This window comes from Aureobasidium pullulans (assembly GCF_000721785.1).
Source record: "Aureobasidium pullulans EXF-150 unplaced genomic scaffold scaffold_1, whole genome shotgun sequence".
Classification (NCBI taxonomy): Eukaryota; Fungi; Ascomycota; class Dothideomycetes; order Dothideales; family Saccotheciaceae; genus Aureobasidium; species Aureobasidium pullulans.
Window position 1 is genome coordinate 2,363,466 of NW_021941021.1, and position 20,977 is coordinate 2,384,442.

The 20,977-nt window shown below is 49.6% G+C and overlaps 11 protein-coding genes across 11 annotated transcripts; 6 read left to right on the forward strand and 5 right to left on the reverse strand.

Annotated features, from left to right (window-relative positions):
• Window positions 1-40: 40 nt before the first annotated feature.
• M438DRAFT_393815 (putative vacuolar carboxypeptidase Cps1) lies at window positions 41-1,969 on the reverse strand (the record flags this gene model as incomplete). Its single annotated transcript, XM_029909127.1, has 3 exons — window positions 41-1,346; window positions 1,396-1,711; window positions 1,915-1,969. 3 exons carry the CDS (start codon window positions 1,967-1,969, stop codon window positions 41-43), a joined length of 1,677 nt encoding a protein of 558 aa, XP_029766193.1.
• A 280-nt stretch (window positions 1,970-2,249) lies between these two features.
• On the reverse strand, window positions 2,250-3,039 carry M438DRAFT_330964 (uncharacterized protein; the record flags this gene model as incomplete). The annotated part of the gene is made up of 2 exons (XM_029903365.1): window positions 2,250-2,352; window positions 2,405-3,039. 2 exons carry the CDS (start codon window positions 3,037-3,039, stop codon window positions 2,250-2,252), a joined length of 738 nt encoding a protein of 245 aa, XP_029766194.1.
• Window positions 3,040-4,146: 1,107 nt separating this feature from the next.
• On the forward strand, window positions 4,147-6,012 carry M438DRAFT_351344 (uncharacterized protein; the record flags this gene model as incomplete). Its single annotated transcript, XM_029906710.1, has 5 exons — window positions 4,147-4,160; window positions 4,218-4,263; window positions 4,320-4,486; window positions 4,541-5,039; window positions 5,101-6,012. The coding sequence occupies 5 exons, from the start codon at window positions 4,147-4,149 to the stop codon at window positions 6,010-6,012; spliced, it is 1,638 nt and encodes a 545-aa protein (XP_029766195.1).
• Window positions 6,013-6,879: 867 nt separating this feature from the next.
• M438DRAFT_393817 (uncharacterized protein) lies at window positions 6,880-8,038 on the forward strand. Its single transcript, XM_029909128.1, has 3 exons — window positions 6,880-7,192; window positions 7,265-7,401; window positions 7,480-8,038. The coding sequence occupies exons 1-3, from the start codon at window positions 7,115-7,117 to the stop codon at window positions 7,586-7,588; spliced, it is 324 nt and encodes a 107-aa protein (XP_029766196.1). The 5' UTR covers window positions 6,880-7,114; the 3' UTR covers window positions 7,589-8,038.
• Window positions 8,039-8,292: 254 nt separating this feature from the next.
• On the forward strand, window positions 8,293-8,727 carry M438DRAFT_18467 (uncharacterized protein). Its single transcript, XM_029899214.1, has one exon. The coding sequence runs from the start codon at window positions 8,332-8,334 to the stop codon at window positions 8,653-8,655; it is 324 nt and encodes a 107-aa protein (XP_029766197.1). The 5' UTR covers window positions 8,293-8,331; the 3' UTR covers window positions 8,656-8,727.
• On the reverse strand, window positions 8,728-9,756 carry M438DRAFT_18466 (uncharacterized protein). Its single transcript, XM_029899213.1, has 2 exons — window positions 9,530-9,756; window positions 8,728-9,451 (listed from the first exon to the last, which is right to left on the reverse strand). The coding sequence occupies exon 2, from the start codon at window positions 9,443-9,445 to the stop codon at window positions 8,801-8,803; it is 645 nt and encodes a 214-aa protein (XP_029766198.1). The 5' UTR covers window positions 9,446-9,451; window positions 9,530-9,756; the 3' UTR covers window positions 8,728-8,800.
• Window positions 9,757-10,647: 891 nt separating this feature from the next.
• On the forward strand, window positions 10,648-12,595 carry M438DRAFT_341716 (uncharacterized protein). The gene has a single exon (XM_029904568.1). The coding sequence runs from the start codon at window positions 10,948-10,950 to the stop codon at window positions 12,280-12,282; it is 1,335 nt and encodes a 444-aa protein (XP_029766199.1). The 5' UTR covers window positions 10,648-10,947; the 3' UTR covers window positions 12,283-12,595.
• An 854-nt stretch (window positions 12,596-13,449) lies between these two features.
• On the reverse strand, window positions 13,450-16,031 carry M438DRAFT_361431 (uncharacterized protein; the record flags this gene model as incomplete). The annotated part of the gene is made up of 2 exons (XM_029907507.1): window positions 14,744-16,031; window positions 13,450-14,604 (listed from the first exon to the last, which is right to left on the reverse strand). Exons 1-2 carry the CDS (start codon window positions 15,782-15,784, stop codon window positions 13,450-13,452), a joined length of 2,196 nt encoding a protein of 731 aa, XP_029766200.1. The 5' UTR covers window positions 15,785-16,031.
• A 470-nt stretch (window positions 16,032-16,501) lies between these two features.
• Window positions 16,502-17,899, forward strand: M438DRAFT_18500 (uncharacterized protein). The gene has a single exon (XM_029899216.1). The coding sequence runs from the start codon at window positions 16,651-16,653 to the stop codon at window positions 17,788-17,790; it is 1,140 nt and encodes a 379-aa protein (XP_029766201.1). The 5' UTR covers window positions 16,502-16,650; the 3' UTR covers window positions 17,791-17,899.
• Window positions 17,900-18,074: 175 nt separating this feature from the next.
• M438DRAFT_330970 (uncharacterized protein) lies at window positions 18,075-18,529 on the forward strand (the record flags this gene model as incomplete). Its single annotated transcript, XM_029903366.1, has 2 exons — window positions 18,075-18,434; window positions 18,482-18,529. 2 exons carry the CDS (start codon window positions 18,075-18,077, stop codon window positions 18,527-18,529), a joined length of 408 nt encoding a protein of 135 aa, XP_029766202.1.
• Window positions 18,530-18,817: 288 nt separating this feature from the next.
• M438DRAFT_287915 (DnaJ protein-like protein) lies at window positions 18,818-20,573 on the reverse strand (the record flags this gene model as incomplete). Its single annotated transcript, XM_029901639.1, has 3 exons — window positions 18,818-20,290; window positions 20,355-20,443; window positions 20,499-20,573. The coding sequence occupies 3 exons, from the start codon at window positions 20,571-20,573 to the stop codon at window positions 19,216-19,218; spliced, it is 1,239 nt and encodes a 412-aa protein (XP_029766203.1). The 3' UTR covers window positions 18,818-19,215.
• Window positions 20,574-20,977: the final 404 nt, after the last annotated feature.

The following is a 20,977-nucleotide window of genomic DNA, read 5'->3' on the forward strand; positions in this document are numbered from 1 at the left end:
GTGCATGCTCCCAAAACGAGGAGGCCCAAGAAGATAGCACCTAGTTATCTACAAAGCTATCCATATTCCGAATCAACTCATAGTAGAACCTCAGTCCACTCAAATGAGCTTGCATATCAATCCTCTCATCCACGGTATGTACACCCTCAGACGTACCTTCCCACCTCGGCGAAAATCGGTAGATGTTCTTGGTCAACTGCCAATAATGCGCTGTGTCCGTATTGCCTGTCGAAATCGTGCCCACAGGTACCACCTTCTTCGCTGATAGTTTTTCTCCTGTGTTTTCGAATACTTGTCGAATGGTACCTGCGAAGATGTTCCATACGCCTACATCTGGTCCTGTGGGCGAAAGTGGAGATGGTTGGAGGATGTTGCTTGATGAGATGTTCAGGACGCCGAAACCTCTGTCGATTTGCGAGTAGCCTGGTCCTTGGACTGCGATGCTGTAGTTGTTTGCGAGTGGTGCTAGTACATCTGCGACGGTCTTCAGAACGTCGTCAATTTTGTCTGATGGTAAGAAGCGGTAGTTGATGATCGTTTCTGTCGTCTCGGGGAGCTGGTTGTCTTTGATACCGCCATTGACGACATCCACTGATTGAGACGTCTGGATTGACCAGCGGACCTTGTCTCCACGTGAATCGATAAGTCTGTCTGCGAAGTCTTCCTTCTTCTCTAGGGCTTCGCGCAGCCATGGCTCCGAGGCTTTGGGCGAATTCTCCACTTCGCATTTCAGATAGCCCCAGAAGGGATTGTGCTCGTCGATATGAGGACCAAAAGGATGCTCCTCGACGGCTGTAATGAAGCGGGACGTTATGCCAATGTTTGTGTTCTTGGGCGGTGCAGAGCTGTGGCCGCCTGGTGTGTTCAAGGTCAGGACGATGTCGAGGAACCCTTTCTCTGCAATTGCCGGTAGCGCGTATGCCACACCGTCAATTGTACGGATTCCAGATCCGCCTTCATCAATAATCATGCCCATACTGTTCTCACCATATTTCTCTTTCAGATGAGCAGCCATATATTTGGCACCTCTGAAGCCACCAGTTTCTTCGTCGAATCCGAACGACAGGATTATAGTACGCTTGCTCTTGAAGTCTTGTTCGAGAAGTCGTTCCATGGCACTGTATATACCAATGAGGTTGTTCTTGCAGTCAACAGAGCCTCTACCCCAGAGCCACTGCCCATCAAAATATGCTTCGAATGGAGGATGCTTCCATCTTGTTGGATCCGGGACTGGCACGACATCCAAATGGGCCATGATAACGAGGGGCTTGAGGTCTTGAGAGCTTCCTGGCATCGTGTGGAGCAGACCATAGCTATGCACTTTCTCGAGCACCATTTTTTCGTGACTTGCTATATGTTAGAACAACTCGAAGTGTGTTCATGGCATTGACATACACTCGGGGAAAGTGAGACTTGAGCGTCTCATGCAGGGTGACGAAAGCATGCCATCTCGGGTCTTTATCAACCTCATAGTTGTCATCGTAAGAAACTGAAGGCACATTGACTGCCGCGCTAAGACGCTCGACTTGCTGTTTCAATAGATCTTTGTTCTTCGCAAACTCTGTCGAGCTAGTCAAGCCGTCCTCGATGGCAGTCGGCTCGGCAATTGGACACCACGTGTTGACTTTGGTATCTCCTTCGGGCTTCTCGTTTCCAGGATGTCCATTCGCTGGAAGGTTGAAAGCTTCCTTCTTTCCTATGACGGACCTTACTGTCGTCAGAAGAAGAAACACGACGACCATGAAAACAATCAGGCGTGGCCAAGCCATCTTGTCCTTCCATCCCTCCATGATAGCCATGGCTAGACTTTAGCTGCGCAAAAAGAAAATGAAGGCGAAGATCAAGGTGGCATAAGTATGAGATGCTGGTGGTGCATGGTGTTGAGCGATAAGATCATGTTTAGAATCGCCTTACCGGAAGCACTCTCCGGACCCCGCCAAAAAGCTCGGGAGCACTTTCCCATCACCATCGTCACAACCACGCTTTGACACGACAGAAGATATGAATCATAATGTGAGGCGGAGATGGTTGAGGTAGGTTTTCAGTAGAGTCTGTTTGCCAGAGCATCAAAAAACTATGACCTTTATAACCAGAGAAGTCTAGATGGAGAAGGTTCATTGATATATTTACATGGACCACCGCATGAGGCTCGAGAAAGACAAACGTGAGAACATCTACTAGACAGCTCGATAGAGTCGGATATCGGATCGAGAGTTCAAAAGATTTCAATAATGGGATAAGTAAAAGATTTACTCGCTCTCGGTTGTAATCTTAGGTCGTAGTGTTTCGCCGGACGCCAATGGTCCACACCAACCATACAAATCGCAGCGGCATTGCTCATAGTTAGGACAGCTGCGAGACAAACGTTAGCGATGCTTCATGAAGTCAGATTCTGGGTACATACTTTATCGCATCCATGCCGAAAATCGTGTCCCAAAGTTTTTCAAACACCCAGCCTATGCCAAAATCGACCTCATGACTGTTCTCGACCCACCGCAGCATTCTCTCGTAATCACTCTTTGGTCGTCGTAAGATACGAGCCCTGGTGACAGCAAACTGTGCACAACAAACATTTCCTATATGGCGTGGGACTTGATCGCGTGTCACATCAAGCAGCTCCATGTATATCTCAGCGAAGAAAGCTCTTGTGTCTTTGCGCCGAATGTCTTCTTTGGTAGGATCGAGCGGGTTAACTCCAAGAGGACATCCAGGATTCAAGGCGCAGCGTAGGTTGACAAACCCAGTAGCGTTGATGTGCTCGAAGCGAAGAGCCTTTATTGTGTCTGCCGATTTTGTGCCAAGAATGTCGTTGTGCCATTGCTCGTCTTTCGAGTGGATGAATATGGAGTAGTCCGGTAGAGAGTCATAGTTGTCGATGATGTAAGATAGATATGGTGCGGTTTCTCTCCCTCTTCTTGAATGTGGCGTGAGACAACCAGGTTCAGCAGGAGATTTCATGGAATAAATGAAGGGTCGAAAGGGCATTTCGTGGTACAGTTCGATTAGCCAGTTGACGTTCTCAGGACCAGTTTTGGCCATGACAATTCCAATGTCATACTGAGATGGCCCGTCTTTCGTGGTTTGTATGTTGGTGTGGTTTCGTATTAGCTCGCGAAGTTCAGGCTTCAGCCCAATGGTTTTGGGACCAGAATTCAGTTGTAAGAATAGCAACAGGCAAAGTATGCACAGAAAAGTAGCCGTACCATATCGGATTCCCAAATTTCTTGGCCAGGTTCGGCTCCAGGTTACGTTCATTGCCTGTCGTTGCTAAATGACAAGGCTTGAAGAAAGTAGAGGAGAAGAAATCGATCCATGGAAAACTTACATTCCTACCATGCGTCTATGCAGTTTTACTTGATGTGAACTTCATCTAAACAGACTAATTGCAACGAAGGATCGGAAGGATGATTGGTTCCACCTCTCCACCATAAAATGTTGCCTTGAATTGAGAACACATGACTTTTACGCGCGTAATTAGTAGTGAATCTCTTCCCGTAGTATAGGACGCTTCCAAGAAGACATTATGCGTGTTGACAATGGTTGGAATTGGTCGGAATGTACGAGAAGTTGAAACCCTGCAGCCGTCGACAAGTGCGGCGCAGGCATAATCAAGGCGGACACGAATATTCCATCAATCTTTGTGCAACCGGTACAGTGCATGCTGTCCGAGCGTGCTATACGAATATCGTGCTTCCGTCTTACCCATATCGTCTTGGTATGTCACTGATCACCATTGTAGGGGAAACAGAGATGACGGCGCCTCTTTGCGGAACGAGGAACCTTCAAGTGAGCTGTAAAATTGGTGAGTATTTGTATAACAACAATAAGCAAGGGGTTTGTTCAACCCTAAATGTGTTTGAGAAAAGAACGGAAGATCGGTAGGGTGGAGTCGGCGGTCATGATCGCCGACCCCCGACATCTTCCGCTGTCAGCACATCCCAAAACGGAAGTGCTTGCGAATGACTTCAGTAGAAGCAACAGAGTTTCGCAGGGGAAGTCGATGCAATATCTTTGAAAATCCCAAACAACTGCATTCCCTATCATCTAGGCAGCAGCTGTGTGTAGACTTGCCAGAAACCCAGGTGTGATTCTCCATATTTTCTCGTCGCTTCGTGTATCGCCATCGCCCGCCTCTGATCAATAAGCATGGTGTACGGGGGGTAAGACAGAAAGACAGAAAAACGTCAAGTCAAAAAATATGGACTAACTTGACCAAGGAAACCAAGCCGAGGGTGTGGAACGTGTAAAAAGCGAAAGATCAAAGTAAGTAAGCAGATCTCTTCTGTTGATGCAAGCCACTCACCAGATACGGATCATAGTGCGATGAAGGTCGTCCAACATGCACGCAATGTCAGAAGAGTTCGCGGACTTGTCTAGGTTACAAAGATGAAGCAGACTACATTTTCCGAAACCAAACCGAAAAGGTGACGAGTAAAGTCACAAAAGCAAGAAAGCCGCGAGCATCCAGATCTCCTGATTCAACTAGGTAAATGCTGCTCGCAAGCCATGTACACTTTAGGACTAACACATTCCACTAAAGCAGCAAGGACACAGCATTATCTGGACAACATGCGTTCGTTATCGAAACCCCTACTGGATTAGCGACTGCTTCGAATGGGCCACAACCAGTGAACAGCCCAGGAAACCAGCTGGCAATTATGCAAAGGGCATATCTTACCGATTTTGATGCTATGACAACCATATGCCAGTCGCCTGCAATATCGATAGAGGAGGAGGTTGTCAATGTATACTTCAGAAACTTCGCTCGCCTGTATAGGACCCAGGATACTGTTCGTGGATTTCTTCCATTCCTGGCACCGATGTATGGCGCTTCCTCGAAAGACTCATTGCTCAGAACTGCCACGCATGCTGCAGCACTATGTGCTATATCTCAACTACCTGATCAGAAGCATCTACAGTATCGTGCAGCTGATACGTACGGAAAGGCTATGCGAATAGCTGCGCATGCTTTGCAGGATCCAATACAATCGCGCTCAGATGAGACTTTACAAGCTACATTACTGTTATGCTTGTATGAAGTAAGTACTCGGCAGCACGGTCGCATCACGAGGGTAACGACTAACTATCTTACCTTCACAGTCTATCAAAGCTACGGACAACTCAATCACCGCGTGGTCAAATCATGTAGAAGGTGCGAGTGCAATCGTACAAAGTAGAGGACTACAACAACTGGAGACCGAGCAGAGTCTGGCACTCTTCCGCGCTGCCAGAACTCACATGCTTATCAATTGCATACGACAAGGCAAGCCCACCAAACAGCTCGAAGCAGGAATGAACTGGTTATGCGACACAACCGAGGATGATCCACTGGCGTATCTCACTCATTGCACCATCGAGTTACCATCATTAATGGAGAAGACGCGACGAGTATGCGAGCGACAACGCGATGCCAAGAGCATGGCAGATATGGAGGCAATAATAGAACGAGCATGTCATCTGGAAGCCACTATGCAAAATTGGGCGGCATCATTGTCAGAAGAATGGCTGCCGCACACGATTGCATATATCCCGGAGAAGCCAGCAGATCCCCTCAACGCTGATGCCTGGGTTGGCCCCGTGCATTCATTCAGTGATGTGCACAAGGGCAGTGTACTGAACAAATTACATTCTTGCCATATGCTCTCGGCTGCGGTCATCCTTAACGGATTGGAATGGCTTCGACCATACGACTATCCAATGGATGATCGCTATATACACACGAGATGGATTGAACAACGCACTGTTGACGACATTTGCTCAAGTGTTCCATTCTATCTGGGTATTGGAAAACAAAGAGCCCGCACACCGGATCAGATGGAAACGATAGCCGATCTGATTGGGGGTTACTCGCTCATCTGGCCTCTTCATGCAGCCTCGAGCTGTCCTCGCATATCAAAGGACCAATGGCTCTACATCTATGGACGGCTTGCCAAGATAGCGAAAGAGTGTGGACTTGAACAAGCCCTCCTTATCTCGTCAGAGTACAAAGAGAAGGTCATACCTAGCTTCTGAGTAAGCGTTCGTCAGGATGTAAACAGAATCGACAGCACGAATGGTCTCACTAGGAGGGAGCGAGACGAAGGACTGCCATAAGGCACGATATCACGATATCTTCATCATCTGCCAAGCCATCTTGAAGGCGATGTTCCACCCAAGATCACTTCTCACGGCTTGACGCTCAGAATGTCCCACTCTCTCATAGCTCTACACTTCGACCCTGGACTGTGAGAGCCTTCGGTCTCGATGCAACTTGTTCCTTCACTTTGGCATTGCTCATACCTCTGGAAAAGTACCGGGGTGGATTTCTATCACCTGAAAGGACTACCATTTCAGGGGGTCTGTCAAGCCATCATAACGCTTTCATTCACATGGTCGGAGGAAGATTGTGACCGAGTAGTAGCTACAAGCAAGCTGACCATGAGATCCCCGTTGAGTACTATCAAAACGACTAGTCAATAAACGCTGGTGGCCAAGGTGCCATTAAAGTATTTAGACAGAACAGTGGTTCACTGACGAAAAGAGGAATAGGATGCCGAGCAGAGCTGAACTCCCAAGGCTGATGTACTTCAGCTCTTGTCAGAACGCCCATTCTCAACTGCTCGGGTTTGCGCGATACTGTTAGATAGTCGTTTGTTCGTATTCACAACATCCCCAGACTTATTCTTGTGGAGCTGAACGACCGGAGTGCGTTCAGGTAGCCTTCTAGAACTTGATTGTCATATTGTGGAAATGGCAAGAACGATGGGTGGTCAGAATAGAGCAAGAACGCATGGATAAAGAGTGTATATTATGCATATCTCCACAATCCCGCAAATCATGCACGGGCCTCGAGTTTCCCACATCTCTCACGATTCGTGAAGCGCCGGCGCGACTCGCGAGCTGCGTGCGTATTAACCCTAGTGGAATCAATCTCGGGATACGGACAAAGGTCAATCTTATTGCAACAGCAAACACTTGTCCGACGAGCGATCTTTTCGTCCGCACATTCCAACTTTTCGCATCGCGACTGCGACTTTGACTACCAGCTTTACGCCCGCTCTCAACGGTCCTACAGCTTTCACGCAACACCGCGCGACACCAACCAGCGACTTGCGACACATCTACGACCGCAATCATGGGCGCCATTGGAAACCTCGTTCCCCTGATCATCCTCTTCGTCTTTGTCGGCGCATTCGCTTTCGTCGGCTACCAGGTTCGTCACCACTCCTAAACAGCCTTATCTGCTCTCCACTTGCCGATCACAAGACTGACACACCGGCAACAGATGTACGTCTGGACCAACGACCTCGCCGACCAAGGAAAGAAAAAGATGGAGAAGAAGAATGTCAAGTTCTCAAAAGATGGCATGCAGGTTGGAGTCAAGGAGATTAGTGAGGAGGATTATGCGGATAAGACGCAGAGGTGTGTTCAATCTCTACACCACACACGCCCCATTCCATCTACTGCTAGAGGTTCATGCTGACTTGACGGTGTTCATAGCGTACTGGTCAACACATGGAACTCAAGCTCCTTCCCCGCCTACAAAAGTCGTTTCTGGAACAAGGAAGAACAGGCTAAGAACAAGGCTTCCTCGTCAGGAAGGTCCTAGGGTGTGGATACATGGATATCGCGCCTTATCACTTCTATAACGACCTATATCTGACTTTCCTTGGATTGAGCGCTCAGCTACTATATCGTTCCCACTGCACATTTCCCGAAGTCCGATGCATATGTGTTGCGATACTCAAGCTGCGATGGAGAATATCATATGCGAGCTGCAAGAGATGCTTCCGACGAAAATGGAGACTCGCATTGTTGCAGCTGCCCGTCCGCCAACATTCGTGACGCGAACGGCTGTAGAATGACACGATTGAATACAGAGCAGAGTCGAGATCCATTGAGATCACGTCAACGACAGGTTCATCTGGAGCCCAACGCACCACTCCAAACCCCATCATGCATTTCCGCAGCTTCACAAGAGCAATCCTTATCGCATGTAGAAAATCTACAAAAATTGAACACAGATAAATCGTAGATCAAAATATATCCATCCGTCGTGAAACGCGCGTTCAGGAGAAACCGACCTCGTATATGCCAGCAATTATCATTTAAGAATGTCCGATGCAAGTAGACTAGGCAAAAAAAGATACGAATAGACAAGACCGATATTTGATTCCTCCGCAGCCCGCGCGACGCGGCGTAACGTTTGACCAAAGAGTACAGAAAAGAAGCCCGATTGTTGTACCTCCTCAGGTCGCTGGAAGACCGGAGTTTTGTCATGATCAAGATAGTGTGGTTTACCAAACTAGAGGTGGGTTCATCAAGAAAGCATTGGGTAGTCGCCCTCATTGAATGACGGGCTTCTGGTCAAGTTTATTTGTGGTCAAGTGCATCACCGCGTGTTGCTACGACAAGATATTCGCAGACTTCCCAGCACATGGATTCAAGGAAAACAGGCTTGCGTGCAACGTGCAAAGCAAACTCACGAGGACTGCCAAAGTAGACTTCCACGCTGCACACGATACGACAGCAAAGCTTCGGAAGTGTACAAACAAGGATACTTTAATGAGAGCGATGGAGAAAAGATTCAAGACATGTAACGCGCATGCGGAATCAAAAGGTAAAGATTTATGCTTACAAAGAACGTTCTCGGCCGCTTGTTTGGTGCATCTGTAAAAGCAATAAAGGTTCCGAAGGAGTGACAAACACTCGGTACCGTATTTTGGCTCTCTGATGTATGTCCTCCAGCTGGTTCCAAAAACCAGGCCCCTTCTGCTTTTTGCTGCATACTCAATTCTCTGTACCTCCAGGCTCCAGCACATCAGGACATGCGGTACCGGACAAAAAGACCAATTGAAGTCCAGACAGGTCGCTCAGCGCATACAGTGCGGGCAATTTTCCGAAATGTCGCTGTACATGTCATATGGTACAAATCAAACGGGTGGGCACACTCGAGCACGTCAGTCAGCCATTTACCAAAGAACCGTCCGTCGTAGAAGTCGTAGCGACAGCACGTAAACGGAAAGCACAGCAAGTGATGACTGAGACTCCTGCAAACCGTATCGCCCAGCGAAGACAGGGGTGCATGGTAAGACTTGCCCGTTTTCTCCAAGTGCAATGGCTGGCTGGTGTAAGGCCAAGGAAGGTGGCGTCTAGGGCTTGGTGCTAGCCAAGCTTGATTTTCGCTCGCTTGGTCGCACTCAATACTTTGTTCGTTCGAGACACGTGGAGAGCCTCTAATCTTGACCTTATCCTTAATGGAACCTCCAGCCGCTGAAGAAGGTTCTGCATGAAACTCTCTTGGCCGGGCCATTGGAGTCGAGAGTGGTGACCAAACGGTCAATTCGAGCTCGTAATGCCTCTCGTGAATCCTTCCAATGTCCAACCGCTTTTCGCGCTTGCGTGAGGGAGTGGATTCGGGAGGAGCAGGGACTGGACATGGAGCCATTGAAATATGTATGCGCATGCCGAGCTGATAAGGATGCCGAGATCTATTGGATCTTGTCTGGGCTTGGGGGCGGGAAGTCTATTGGGTCAGATGAGTACATACCTCATTGGGGTTTTGTTTTGGCAGTCAAGCCAAACTTCACGGTACAGTACGGGGTCCAACAGATCGATTCTCTGGTATGGCTTGAAGGATTCTGGTGGAGAAGCTTACGCGGCCAAGACTTTTCCTCTCACGTTGCAACTCGAAAGGAGACGTCCTTGTCTACTCGTGACTTGCTGCGCCGAGATGACGAAGACGAGTTTTGAGTTGACGACGAGCCAACGCAGGAAAAGGCGAAAGCCTAGCGTGGTGCCACGAGCACACCCCCGAACTCTTAAACTCGAGCTCATGACGGGTACGCATGGCGGACGTTGATCGTCTTGGGATTTGGGCTTGAGATATCGCTGGGAAGTGTTTCGTCCCTGGTAGGGAACGGTCAAAACAGAGCCGGACAAGTGCTTGGCCAGTCTTGTGTTGTTCTTGTCTGCTTGCACAGCCATCCTTGGCTCCTTTCTTAGCTGTCTTTAATAGATCGGCGCCCAGAGCGCACTACGATCGAGACAGGTCGCCAAGCGCGAGGTCAAGAATGCTTGGCCTGGCATGGGGGTGGGATGGCTGCAGTGAGTGACATCGGGGAGCAGTGGGAGCAAGTTGAATTGTGGTGGGCGATGATGCAGTGTTAGGGCTCGAGGGGAGGCGGCGAATGTGTCTGTTGTGCAACAGTCAGAAAGGAACATCGGAAGCGCCATGGGCTTGAAAGTGGAAAGACTAGTCGAAGAATTAGCATTTAGAATTAAACGAAGCGCTAAAGATTTAGACTTATCCCGGGCAAGCCGCAGTAGACACCAGCCGATCAGGGAACCCAGAAAGTCAGAAAGTCAGAAGAGTCGACAGAGTCCAGGCGCGCGATGGAGGATGGAGAAGCTGATGTGAAGGAAGTCACAGTGTCAAGAATTCTCCGGGGAGCAACACGGCCAGAGACCGTCGACAGCGAGGGCTTGACTGGCAGGAGCGAAGAGCGGTTTCCAGCGCAAGAGAGTCCAAAACGTCAGGCTTGGGCGGTTTAAGGATTACGGGGTCGGGCGGGTCAAAGCGCGTTTCTGGCTTGTCGTAGTTTTAGCTTCTCTTGGAATCGAAGCTAATTTCTTGACCAGTAAGCGCATGCGTAGGACATTCCTTCCACCTGCTTGCCTTTTCGTTTTGTTCCTGCCTTTCCTTGCTGCTGTCGACTCTCGCTCTCTCTTGCAACCTCCTTCCACATCCACCATTCCACAATCCTCGTGGCCAAAGTGATCCCTCACACGTGTCTGTTCGCGACTCTTGCTGAATTGATCAGATACTGCCCCACACACTCTGCGATTATTGCCATCCATCACTCTGCTCCTTGGAAGGACTTGACCAGTGACATCGCCTCTGCCTCGATATAGGCAAGACTTATCAGAACCAAACACCCAAGACACTAAACACAAGCACCTCCAGCCATGGAAACTTACTATGGCCACGTGCGAACACCTGGAGATGCCATCCTCCTCTTCGAAGCATGCCGCATCGGCCTGCTGCCCAGAGTACAGCGCCGACTGTCCGAGAAGGAAAGACTGTCAATCAAGTCAGGCTCAGTCTTCGTCTGGGATGAGCGCGAGGCAGGTATGAGACGTTGGACGGACGGAAAATCATGGAGCGCAAGTCGCGTTTCCGGCAGCTTCTTGACATACCGTGAGATGGAGGGCAAGCGCGGCGGCAGCACCTTCAGCGCCGCTCCCAAGGTTCCCGCAGCCAAAGAGCACGATGCTTCCGACGACGGTCCTGACGGTTACCGCTACAAGCCTGATGGTCTGATCAAGCAGTCGTTCAGTATCACCACGTCCAACGGCCAGCATCTCCATCTCATTAGCTACTTCGCTCGCTCAACCGCCGTGTCGCAAAACCTTCAACAACCATCAAGCGACCCGCAACTGCGTCACATCCGACCTGAGAAGGGCATGTACCCCGAGTCGACTGTGCACGAACAGAACGCCATCCCTGCTGTCACTCGCGGCCCCATGACCAGCCCTGCCTTCGCCAATTCTCCTCACCAGTCTGCAAACATTGGCGCTCCTTACCCTCCGAGACCTCAATACACTCACGGCCCCATGTCATACGCCTCGCATGGATGGGCTCCTCCCAGCCCAATGCACACTCCTCCACCGCACTACTCGCCTTATGGCTACCACCACTCGCCCATGCAGCACCTCCACCCTTCGCAATATCCTCCTCAACCCGCTCAGCACTACCCTCCCCAGCTCACTGCCTTCGATCGCGTTCCGGCTCCGCTCTCCAACAATTCATTGCCTGCTCCACCGTCTCACCCTCACCACCACCACCCCCACCACCCGCAGCTCACTCCCATCCACAACCACCCTCCGCCGTCACTTCCGCAGATCAACCACAGCCACCGCCCATCCTTGCAAGAGCTCTCGTCACGCCCTCCAAGCCACGGTCACCCCTCGATCGACCCCGCTCTGGCCAACGACAGAAAGACTGCTCCTCCTCCGCTCCCGAGCCCGAGATCCATGGACACTGCCCCCGGCGCTCAAACAGAAGGCACCAAGCTTCCTCCTGCCACTCTGCCCCCTGTCAGCGGCGGTACCACTATTCCCAGTATCAGCTCTTTGATCCACGAGACAAGCAATCCCTCAGCCCTCAACGCAGGCCGTCCCGCAAGCCGCAGCCCTATTGGTGGTCGTCCTCAAGACATCCCCATGCACAAGATGGGCTACGATGCTCAACGCGATGTCCAGGCACTCAGACACTTGGATAAGGCCACCCTGAGATTCTGAGCAACCACTGCTGCTGCACCAAATTCTTTCCGATTCTGTGTTTACTAGCAAAGCGAATGGGGGCATGTCATGGCACTTTGCCTTTGGGATGGCGTTTTCTAATGAGGGCTTCCGCACGTCGCGACGAATTGCATGAAGGTATTTGGAGTTTTGTTGCTCTGGAGAGTACTGGAGTTTGGCGGTCGGGTGACTGCTTGCTTGCTTGTTTCGTATTCTGTTGATTCTCTGTACCAAATCAGTGTTCTCTTATGGCTGTCTACTACTGTAATAGCTCTGAATGAAGAAAGACTATCTTATATTATTCATCATTACCTCCCGAGTTGTGCCTTTTCTACCATGTCGATACATGACTCATTCGAAAACGGACTCTCTCAACAGGAGTGGCTGCTACCTGATGAACAATCTGTATCGCGGCAATTTATCATATACAGAACAACACTTCAGGCGGAGATCTTTAACATATCCAATTGCTCCTTCCCTGCCGAAAAAGTGCTCCTTCCTTTTTTGCTCTCTTTCTTCTCACTTGAGTTTTTTGCTCGCTCCTTCCTCGATTGGAGAGTCTTGCTCGCAAGGACGTCTTCGATATCACTCATGCTGGATCACTGCGAGCATTTGCTCGGGGCCATCGTGATGATTGGGCTATTTCTTAAGTAGAAATGTGTTCATTGAGATTCCTGGTGCATGATGTAAGTGCACTTTCTTCTGATGCTTTCGGTATCGACTCGGGAGAGATGATATGGTTGTGATCATGGCTTCATGATGAGGATTTGAAGGTGGGAAGGAGGTCAGTAGTGAATGCTTTACGATTGAGGTGATGATGTTGCATGGGCACGATTATGTCAAGTAAAGAGGAGAAAAAGATGTACAGAAAACTCAACAGGTTTTTTTCATTGTTTTGGGGATGGTTTTATATATTTTGTCTGTTTTTTTTGGTGCTTTGTGTTGTTTTTTGGGTCAGTCATTTTCGTTGCGAAGAGAAATCCTATAGTGGATCTTTCTGTACGCAGAATGCATGTTTGGTGATGTAAGTACTTCTGGTGTAGGAATGCTAGAGATTTTCTCCTGATCTTCTCTCATGTAGAGGTCAAGAAGGCTGGATGGAAATGCAAAAAAATGAAATGCGCAGACTGACTGCTGTTGGTGGTGGCTGTGAGTATGTCTTCGTGGTTATTCGTAGTCTGCTCTGACTTTGCCGTAGACGATGTCGTCAACTCTGAGATCGAAGTTCAAGCTGCCTGAGTCGACAACAACGCCCACTTCGATTTCCAGCTCGCGGAGTTTTCTTTCATTCTTGATGCAGAAGCCGAAGCAATCGCGAGGCACGTCTTTGAGGTTGGCGGGCAATTGACAGAGAACACGAGTCTCGGCTGACTTTACGTACTCTGAAGGTGCATCCACTGCATCGCTGACGATGATCTTTGGATTGACGGATGATGGGAAGCGCTTTTGGAATGTCCACACATAGCTGAAGGGTAACATTACCGGCTTGTCCACTGGCAGATCTTGACCTCTTTGAATGCACCAATCGATCTGATTGTCTGCTCTCCACTCACCCATGGTCTCACACCAGTATTTGTTATTGGGAGAATGCTTCGATCCGTCCCACGTGCGGTTCGTAATGACACCGTAGTGGCGTCTTGCTTTTCTGCTGACAATGACACCAGTCTCGAGTCCGGAAAGGACGGCGCCTCGGACAACGGCTGTCCAGGGGTTGGGAGGCTGAAGAATCTGGAATCTCGGACCCTCAGATCCAGGGGGGGTGCCGGCTGTAGCTTGGGAATAGGTTGGAAGAGGATCCTGATCAGCGAAGCGTTGCTTCAAGCATGCATAAAGATATTTGGACTGTCCAAACCCGCCAACCAATATCACACCTTTTGCAGTCAATCCGTTTGCTGCAAGTGTCATGCGCTGTCTTTCGACGAGATCGATAACTGAGTCGATGATTGGGCGAAAGATTTCTGCTACCTCTGCGCTGTGAATTGTGATGTATCCATCTTTGATTCCAGTCTCGGGGTCATTCGGAGCACCGGGGAAGTTGACGAAGTACTTTTTCTTGTCGTACTTGGTTTTCGACTTTGATGGGTCGAAGTTTCTTTTGACATTGTTCTCGAAATCTTTGACCGCAGCTTGCCATAACATGGGCAGGCTTTCACGGAGACGATCGAAAGCTGCTGCTCCAAGACGAGTTCTGATCAGATCCTCAAATCTGAGGTTGAGAAATGCTGCACCGCACAGAGCGCCGATACCTGGTGCAGCTTCTTGGAGACGCAAGGGGTCAAGTGAGACGATCTTGTCGAACTTCTTTGTGGGACAGACTATGTTCTGTGATTCTCATATCTCGTGTGACTTGCTAATTGTACATCAAAATGTCCTTTGCTTCCGTCAGCCCCCATAAATATCTCAAACTCCCATTGTTCGAATGTCCATCGACCCAGGCTTAAGCAGTAATTCCAGAGGGAACATAGTCGAAGGCAGCGCCGCCGTTTCCCTCAGGTCCCTCATCATCATCGTCAGGTCCCTTCTCGAGAACCTTGTCGATACCGACACAGTCGATATCCTCATCTTCATGCTCCTCGTCTTCAGCCTCATCGACCTTGGCTTTCTTGCCCTTCTTGGACTCCCTCTTAGCCTTGCCCTTCTTGCGAGGTTGAGCATCGACGTAGCGCTCCAAGATTTTGAGGGCACTTTTGCGGCCAGCCTCGATGACGTCCTTATCGTTCTTGAGTCTCATGGCTGGTTTGAAGGCGGCCTTGGCTGAGTCGATAACAGTGCAAGTACTCTTGTGACCCTTCTTGCTGATCACAGCCTGACCCTTCTTCTTTCCGTCCTTGTACACCTTCTTGAAGATTCCGCCGCCCTTGCGATTACCAGTATTGACGAAGTTGCGTTGCATATCGACTATGTCGATCAGTCTTTGGTTGTCGCCAATGACACCATCTGGTCCTCTGGAGCTGAAGGTCGACGTAGTTTTTCCGAGAGCAGCAAGTCTCCAGTTTCCGTGAATCTTCTTGTTGAGACCAGTAGCCTGGCGATTCTCGCGCCAGTTGTAGTCTGCAAGCTGTTGAGGGCGAGCTTCTGTGTCGGTCACAGCTCCCTCATCGACCTCCGAATCCTCGTTTCCATCTCCTTCGGCCTCTTCTTTGACTTCGGGACCGTCTTCCTCAGAGCCCTCATCGACCTGGGACTTGTCTGCATTGTCTGCACCTGACTCTTCCTTGATCTCGATCTCGGTGGTGTCATCGCCAGTATCGACCTGAGGGCTGTCCATCTCGAGAGACTCTTCGTTGCTGGGGGAGCCGGTATCGACGTTGCGAAGAAACTCGGGAGTGACAATTCTTCCACTGGTGTCCTCGAAGTTGGACTCCATGTACTGATCGAAGGTCATGTCATCGACCTGCGAGTGAGGGATCTCTTGAGGCTGCTCGGCCATGTACTCGGTGATTGCGCGATCGATATCGACCGGAGTGGGTGAAGGAGTGTAGATCGTTGAAGGAGTATTCATTGTGGATGATGAGTACTGTTGAAGATTAAGAGAGGTTGTTGTTGTAAGAGAGAGGGTTGGTAGAGAGGGAAGAGAGTCTTTTGAGGTCGAGGTGAGAGATCAATTGGAAGGCCAAATGAAACAGAGAAGTAAATGTGATGCAGCTGATCGTGTTCAGAAAGGTCCCTTCCCAATTGAGAAGGAACTGAGGATTCACTCTTGGTCAGAAGTGGTGAGTGACGTTTGAGAATCTTCACGTGAAAGGATGGTTCCTTCCAAGTTGAGGATGTTCAGAAGGAAAGAGGTCTCTACCCCCACTTCTCCTAACCTTCCGTCACCTCTTCCTCTTCCTCAACCTTCACTCTTTTACCTCACTCTTGTCCCCTTCTTTTACTGTATGAGTTCCTGAACCAGCCATCTATAGGTCGATGGACCGCTACGTTTTGCCTGCCGAGGCATATGAGGCAGTTCTCCTACGCCGGGATCGACTGCAGACAGCATGGCGTTCAACACTGGAGCCTCTTCATCAGTGTCCGATGAGTCGAAAGTATCGCAAGGCCATGGCGAGCAAGGTCGATGAGGATGCTTGGGATCTGGACCGTGACGCCAAGTTCGCCATGTCTATTCTTCTGCCGAAAACTATCGACCTACTCACCGCTGAGGAGAAGCCGTGCTTCCAAGATCTTCTGAAACTCTCATGGGTCAAGACGAACCGCCCTGGAATATACAGCTGCATGGCTTGGTACGTCGACGCGTGGGGCAACTTACATGTAATCATCAAGGTGGGATGTGCATGGAGTGAAGACGGAGGACTGGAGCAGAGAAGAGGGCAGCAACTCAACGACGGTGTCTCGAAGGCAGAGTAGGTCGATCCGGAGATATCAAGAATGTTGTTTGAGTCTAACACACATCTTTCTAGGGCAGTCAGAGGATCCCCTTTCCATACCTTTATCCAGGACGCAATAGCCAAAGGTCGATCCATCAATTACCATTGGTCAACGTTGGCCATTGGTGACTCGTTCACGCGTCGATTCAACCACGATGAGTATCTCCCAGCCAGATTCTACCAGGTCGAAGCCATGCTGGCAGCCGCCTTTGGTTCGTCGATCTCGACCATGGACAACCCCAAGTACCTCGCCCTCAATGGGTGGCCCTATGTCGATCCCAACAGCAAGCTTCAATGGACTGGCGCGGATAGCCATTGTGCGCTTCAGGATATCTGGCCCAATCCACCCACCGGAGAGTCGATAAAGGACACACTGCACTGTCCTATCGACGGCTGCTACAAGAATAAACCTGGAGAGTTGATGTTCTATCAGAGATGCCATTACGACGATCATATGGCTGCACACAAGAACGGAACCGTCAAGAAAATGTCGTTCGCCAAGTGCTTCGACCCTCGTTGTCTCTACGAAGAATTCCCTTACGAGTTAAACAAGCATCAAAGACAGCACATCGACGGAAGATTCGCATGTAGCGCCTGCAACCTTCAGTTCACGTGGAGTCACGATTGTGAGAAGCATGTGCAAGTGTGCCTGGTTGAGGACGCCATCGACGTGCACAAGGCTGCTGTGGAGTCGATCAAGATCGCCAAGACGCTTGTTTGTGGAGACTCTCGCTGTGGTCAGGAGTACGAGGGTTTTCCGTCCAACGTCGATGTCATGAAGAAGCACCGTGAGTCGCATACCACTGGAAAGCACGTTTGCTCTGATTGCGGTCTGAGGATGATCAATGGCGCATCCAAAGTCCATGCCACCAGAGACTGCCCAGGTCGATCGACCTCCGCTCCGGTTCAGCCATCGACGGATCTCGTCTGCAGTGATGCGCGCTGCGGGATGCGTTACGACGGCACCAACAAGCAGCAAATCAACCACTACAACAAGCACGTGCAAAGCCATATCGACGGCGCGTTCACCTGCGACTGCGGTCTGATCTTGAAAAATGTGAGGCTTAGAGCCGAACACAAGCGCGGTGCTTGTCCTGGAAAGCGTTTGGCCCCGATGAAGAAGGACCACAGAAGAGTGTAGGCAATACAAGATCGACCCAGGGTATGAATTATGATGGTATGATTTGGAGGTGTAACTATGGCTTTTGCGTCGATGATATGGTTGATTGTGGACCGTTTGTGTGTCGATAAGGGGGGTTGCTTGCATGTTTACAGGTCGATAACAGGGTCGATTTGCTTTTGAGCTCGGAAGGAAACAGTCAGACAGAATTACCAGACTCGTCGATGGGAGTAATATAACACATTTTGCATTTTCACACACCCACATTTGCGTGAGCAGCAAGAGAAAGAAAGAAGCAGTGGGTCATGCTGACCAACGAAATTCTTTGCAAAGATGTCCAACAGTCCAAGGAAACTTCGGAAGAGACACTCAACGAGTTCTCGTCTCACTCTGCAAAAGCCATGAGACGCGTATTCGGCGCTTCGATCACCACAGACGATATGGCTGAGCTGCAGAGTGCCATCGAGCCACACATATCTATTGTCCAAGACTTGCATCTTCAAGAGGCCCAATACTCTTTGGAGATGCTCCCGGCGCTCGAAGACGACTTGCTGGTAGCATTCGATGCTAGAGAGATGGACGACATGAACAACGAGAACAAAGGTGTGCTTCAGGCATCTGTTTTCCCGGTGGTCTTGAAACGAGTCCTGGCCGATAACAGCGAAGTAAGTCGATCTCTAGTGCTGGTACAGACAACACTAATGTCGTGAAGATGAGATGGATCGTAATCTCCAAAGCAAAGACCGCGACTGCGCCTTGATTGCGAAATAGAGAAGGAAACAAGCATCGCTCCCCCAAGCAATCATCAGAAGTCGAAACACCAAAGCTTGGCACCCAAGCCCCTCTTTCCACCCAGAACAGAAACAGAAAGCGACAATTAAATAGCAATCCCAGACACATGAACAAGACAATTGAAAAACACTGTGCATTTCCACAGATGACTTTACTACATATAAGTGCCTCTGAGATGTGACATCTCGACCCAATTCTCAAGCTACAAAGTCGGAAAATATGGAGAGGGAAAGAGTTGACATGTCGCTATCTTTTGACTTCCTCCGTGTCTCAACGATTAAGAACAACGAATTCACTACTGAATTTCTTTTCTGACTTACTCCATGCTTGTGATCGAGAGAAACGAATACACTGCTGCATTTCCACAGATATAGTTCTGACCACACCTGTGATGAGAGATAGCGAACACATTTCTGATACGCTATATCGTTGTCTCTATGGCAAGCAGCATCATCTGTATCAACACTGTGCATTACATCAGCTCGAACGTTGCGAGCGCACTACCAGTGAGAGACCAACGATAGTCTGATCAAGATGTAAAATTGATGTTCTAATTCGATGATAGTAGAAAAAGGTAGAGGGGGTATTTCAATGCTGTATTCAGTTCCAAACAACAGCAGACCAAGAATGATAGATGAAGAAGACAAGATCATACTACAGCTCATCGTGTCCCGCACCGGCAGTAGCTACAGGTCTGCCGGCATCTTTTTGCAGGTCGACACCGCTCTTCTTCCTCCACTTGTCCCATGTGTTCCAGAAGTCTTTCTCCATGGCCTTGTCCATTTGATCCGGTAATACGACAACGTATTCGACGTGGAGGTTTCCGAATTCAGGGCCATCCTCGTGTCGCCAGACTGGCATGCCTTCGTCTTTGAGGACTTCGACCGAGTTTGGTTGGACGACTTGACCGCGTTTGCGTGAGAGTTGGACAATATGGCCATCCAGATGTGTGAGGTTGCGAGTCCAGTCGCCCAACCATGCCTCCCGCAGACTCAACACTTCGCGCCAGAAAAGATCATTGCCCTTGCGACGGAAGAATGTGCCATCTGTGCGATCGTGTTTCTCTTCTCCCTTGCCCAATTCGGGGTCCTTCTCGATGACCTGCACGATAAGGTCTCCAGCAATGTAATCCGGGCTTTCGTCTCCTTCGTTTTCGTAGTTGATTCTTGCTCCCTTGGGCATACCCTTCTCGATGGACACAGTAAAGGTCTCGACTTCACGGACGTGACGAGAACCTCCGCAGGTCTTGCATTTGTGTTGGATGGTTGTTCCCTTTCCGCCGCATTGGTCGCATTGCATTTGCATTTGTTGGAAAATTCCAGGAGCGAGTTGTGCTTTTTGAATGATCATGCCATGGCCCTTGCACTTGCCGCAGGTGTCTGTCTTGCCATCTTCTGATCCCGAGCCTTCACATGCTGAACAAATAGCCTGTTTCTCCAGAGCGATTTCGTGTTCTGCGCCGTTGTAGAAGTCGCGAAGGGGTACTGCAACGCGGACTTCCATGTTAGGGCCTCTGCGTTGACCAGGAGCATGACCGAAGTGGCCACCACCACCGAAGAAGCGAGAGAAGAGGTCGAATGGGTTTCCTCCTTGACGGTTTCCACCTTCTTTGTGTTGTTTGAGGCCTTCGTGGCCGTATTGATCGTAGATTTTGCGGGTCTCGGGTTCGATAAGGGCTTCGTATGCTTCGGCGATTTCGACGAATTTCTTTTGTGACGTTTCGTCGCCGCTGTGTACATGTGTCAGTATTGTTTCCTGAGGCCAGGTTTGGGAGGAGGGTGGATGCGACGGACGGGTTCTTATCGGGGTGGTATTTCTTGCTAAGTGTTCGGTATGCCTTCTTGAGCTCGCGGTCTGATGCACTCTTCTCGATGCCGAGGAGCTGTTCATAATAATTAGCATTGCTCTGCATCGTATACCCCTCTCCTCGTATTTACCTTGTAATAGTCCTCTGCGCAGAGTGCCACGAGAGGCAACACGCACAGCAAGAGCCATGCAAGTTTGAACAACATTTCGCTGTTCCGTCTCGACTGTCGGAGAACAATTGAGTATGCGGCTCAGAAGACAGATGTTTGAAGGAAGCAGCGCTGCACTTTCCAACAATCTAGAATGAGACAGCTGTTCCAATCCACAAACTCCGATAACGCCTTTTCGGGGAATCAACATGCGAGGTCCGCAATCATCAACTCCTTACCACCGGATTTCGTAGTCAGCGAGATAGGCTAGTCTAAGATATACCTGAAAGAGATAATAATGGTGTAAACAATAGTATAAATTTCATCAATGCATATTCCAACAAGATAGTTATCCCAAATTTTGGGGCGAACTTGTTGCCGCGATCAAGTTCTTGCAGACAAGTGTCGTCAGAAAAAAATCAACCTAGATCGACGACAACCTAGATCGAGGCAATCACGTC

Coding starts and splice junctions, on each gene's coding strand:
- M438DRAFT_393817 (XM_029909128.1), top strand. CDS start 7,115: ATGGGCGCCATTGGAAACCTCGTTCCCCTGATCATCCTCTTCGTCTTT. Junction 7,193..7,264: donor TCGCTTTCGTCGGCTACCAG/GTTCGTCACCAC, acceptor CACCGGCAACAG/ATGTACGTCTGGACCAACGA. Junction 7,402..7,479: donor TATGCGGATAAGACGCAGAG/GTGTGTTCAATC, acceptor CGGTGTTCATAG/CGTACTGGTCAACACATGGA.
- M438DRAFT_18467 (XM_029899214.1), top strand. CDS start 8,332: ATGACGGGCTTCTGGTCAAGTTTATTTGTGGTCAAGTGCATCACCGCG.
- M438DRAFT_18466 (XM_029899213.1), bottom strand. CDS start 9,445: ATGCGCATACATATTTCAATGGCTCCATGTCCAGTCCCTGCTCCTCCC.
- M438DRAFT_341716 (XM_029904568.1), top strand. CDS start 10,948: ATGGAAACTTACTATGGCCACGTGCGAACACCTGGAGATGCCATCCTC.
- M438DRAFT_18500 (XM_029899216.1), top strand. CDS start 16,651: ATGTTGTTTGAGTCTAACACACATCTTTCTAGGGCAGTCAGAGGATCC.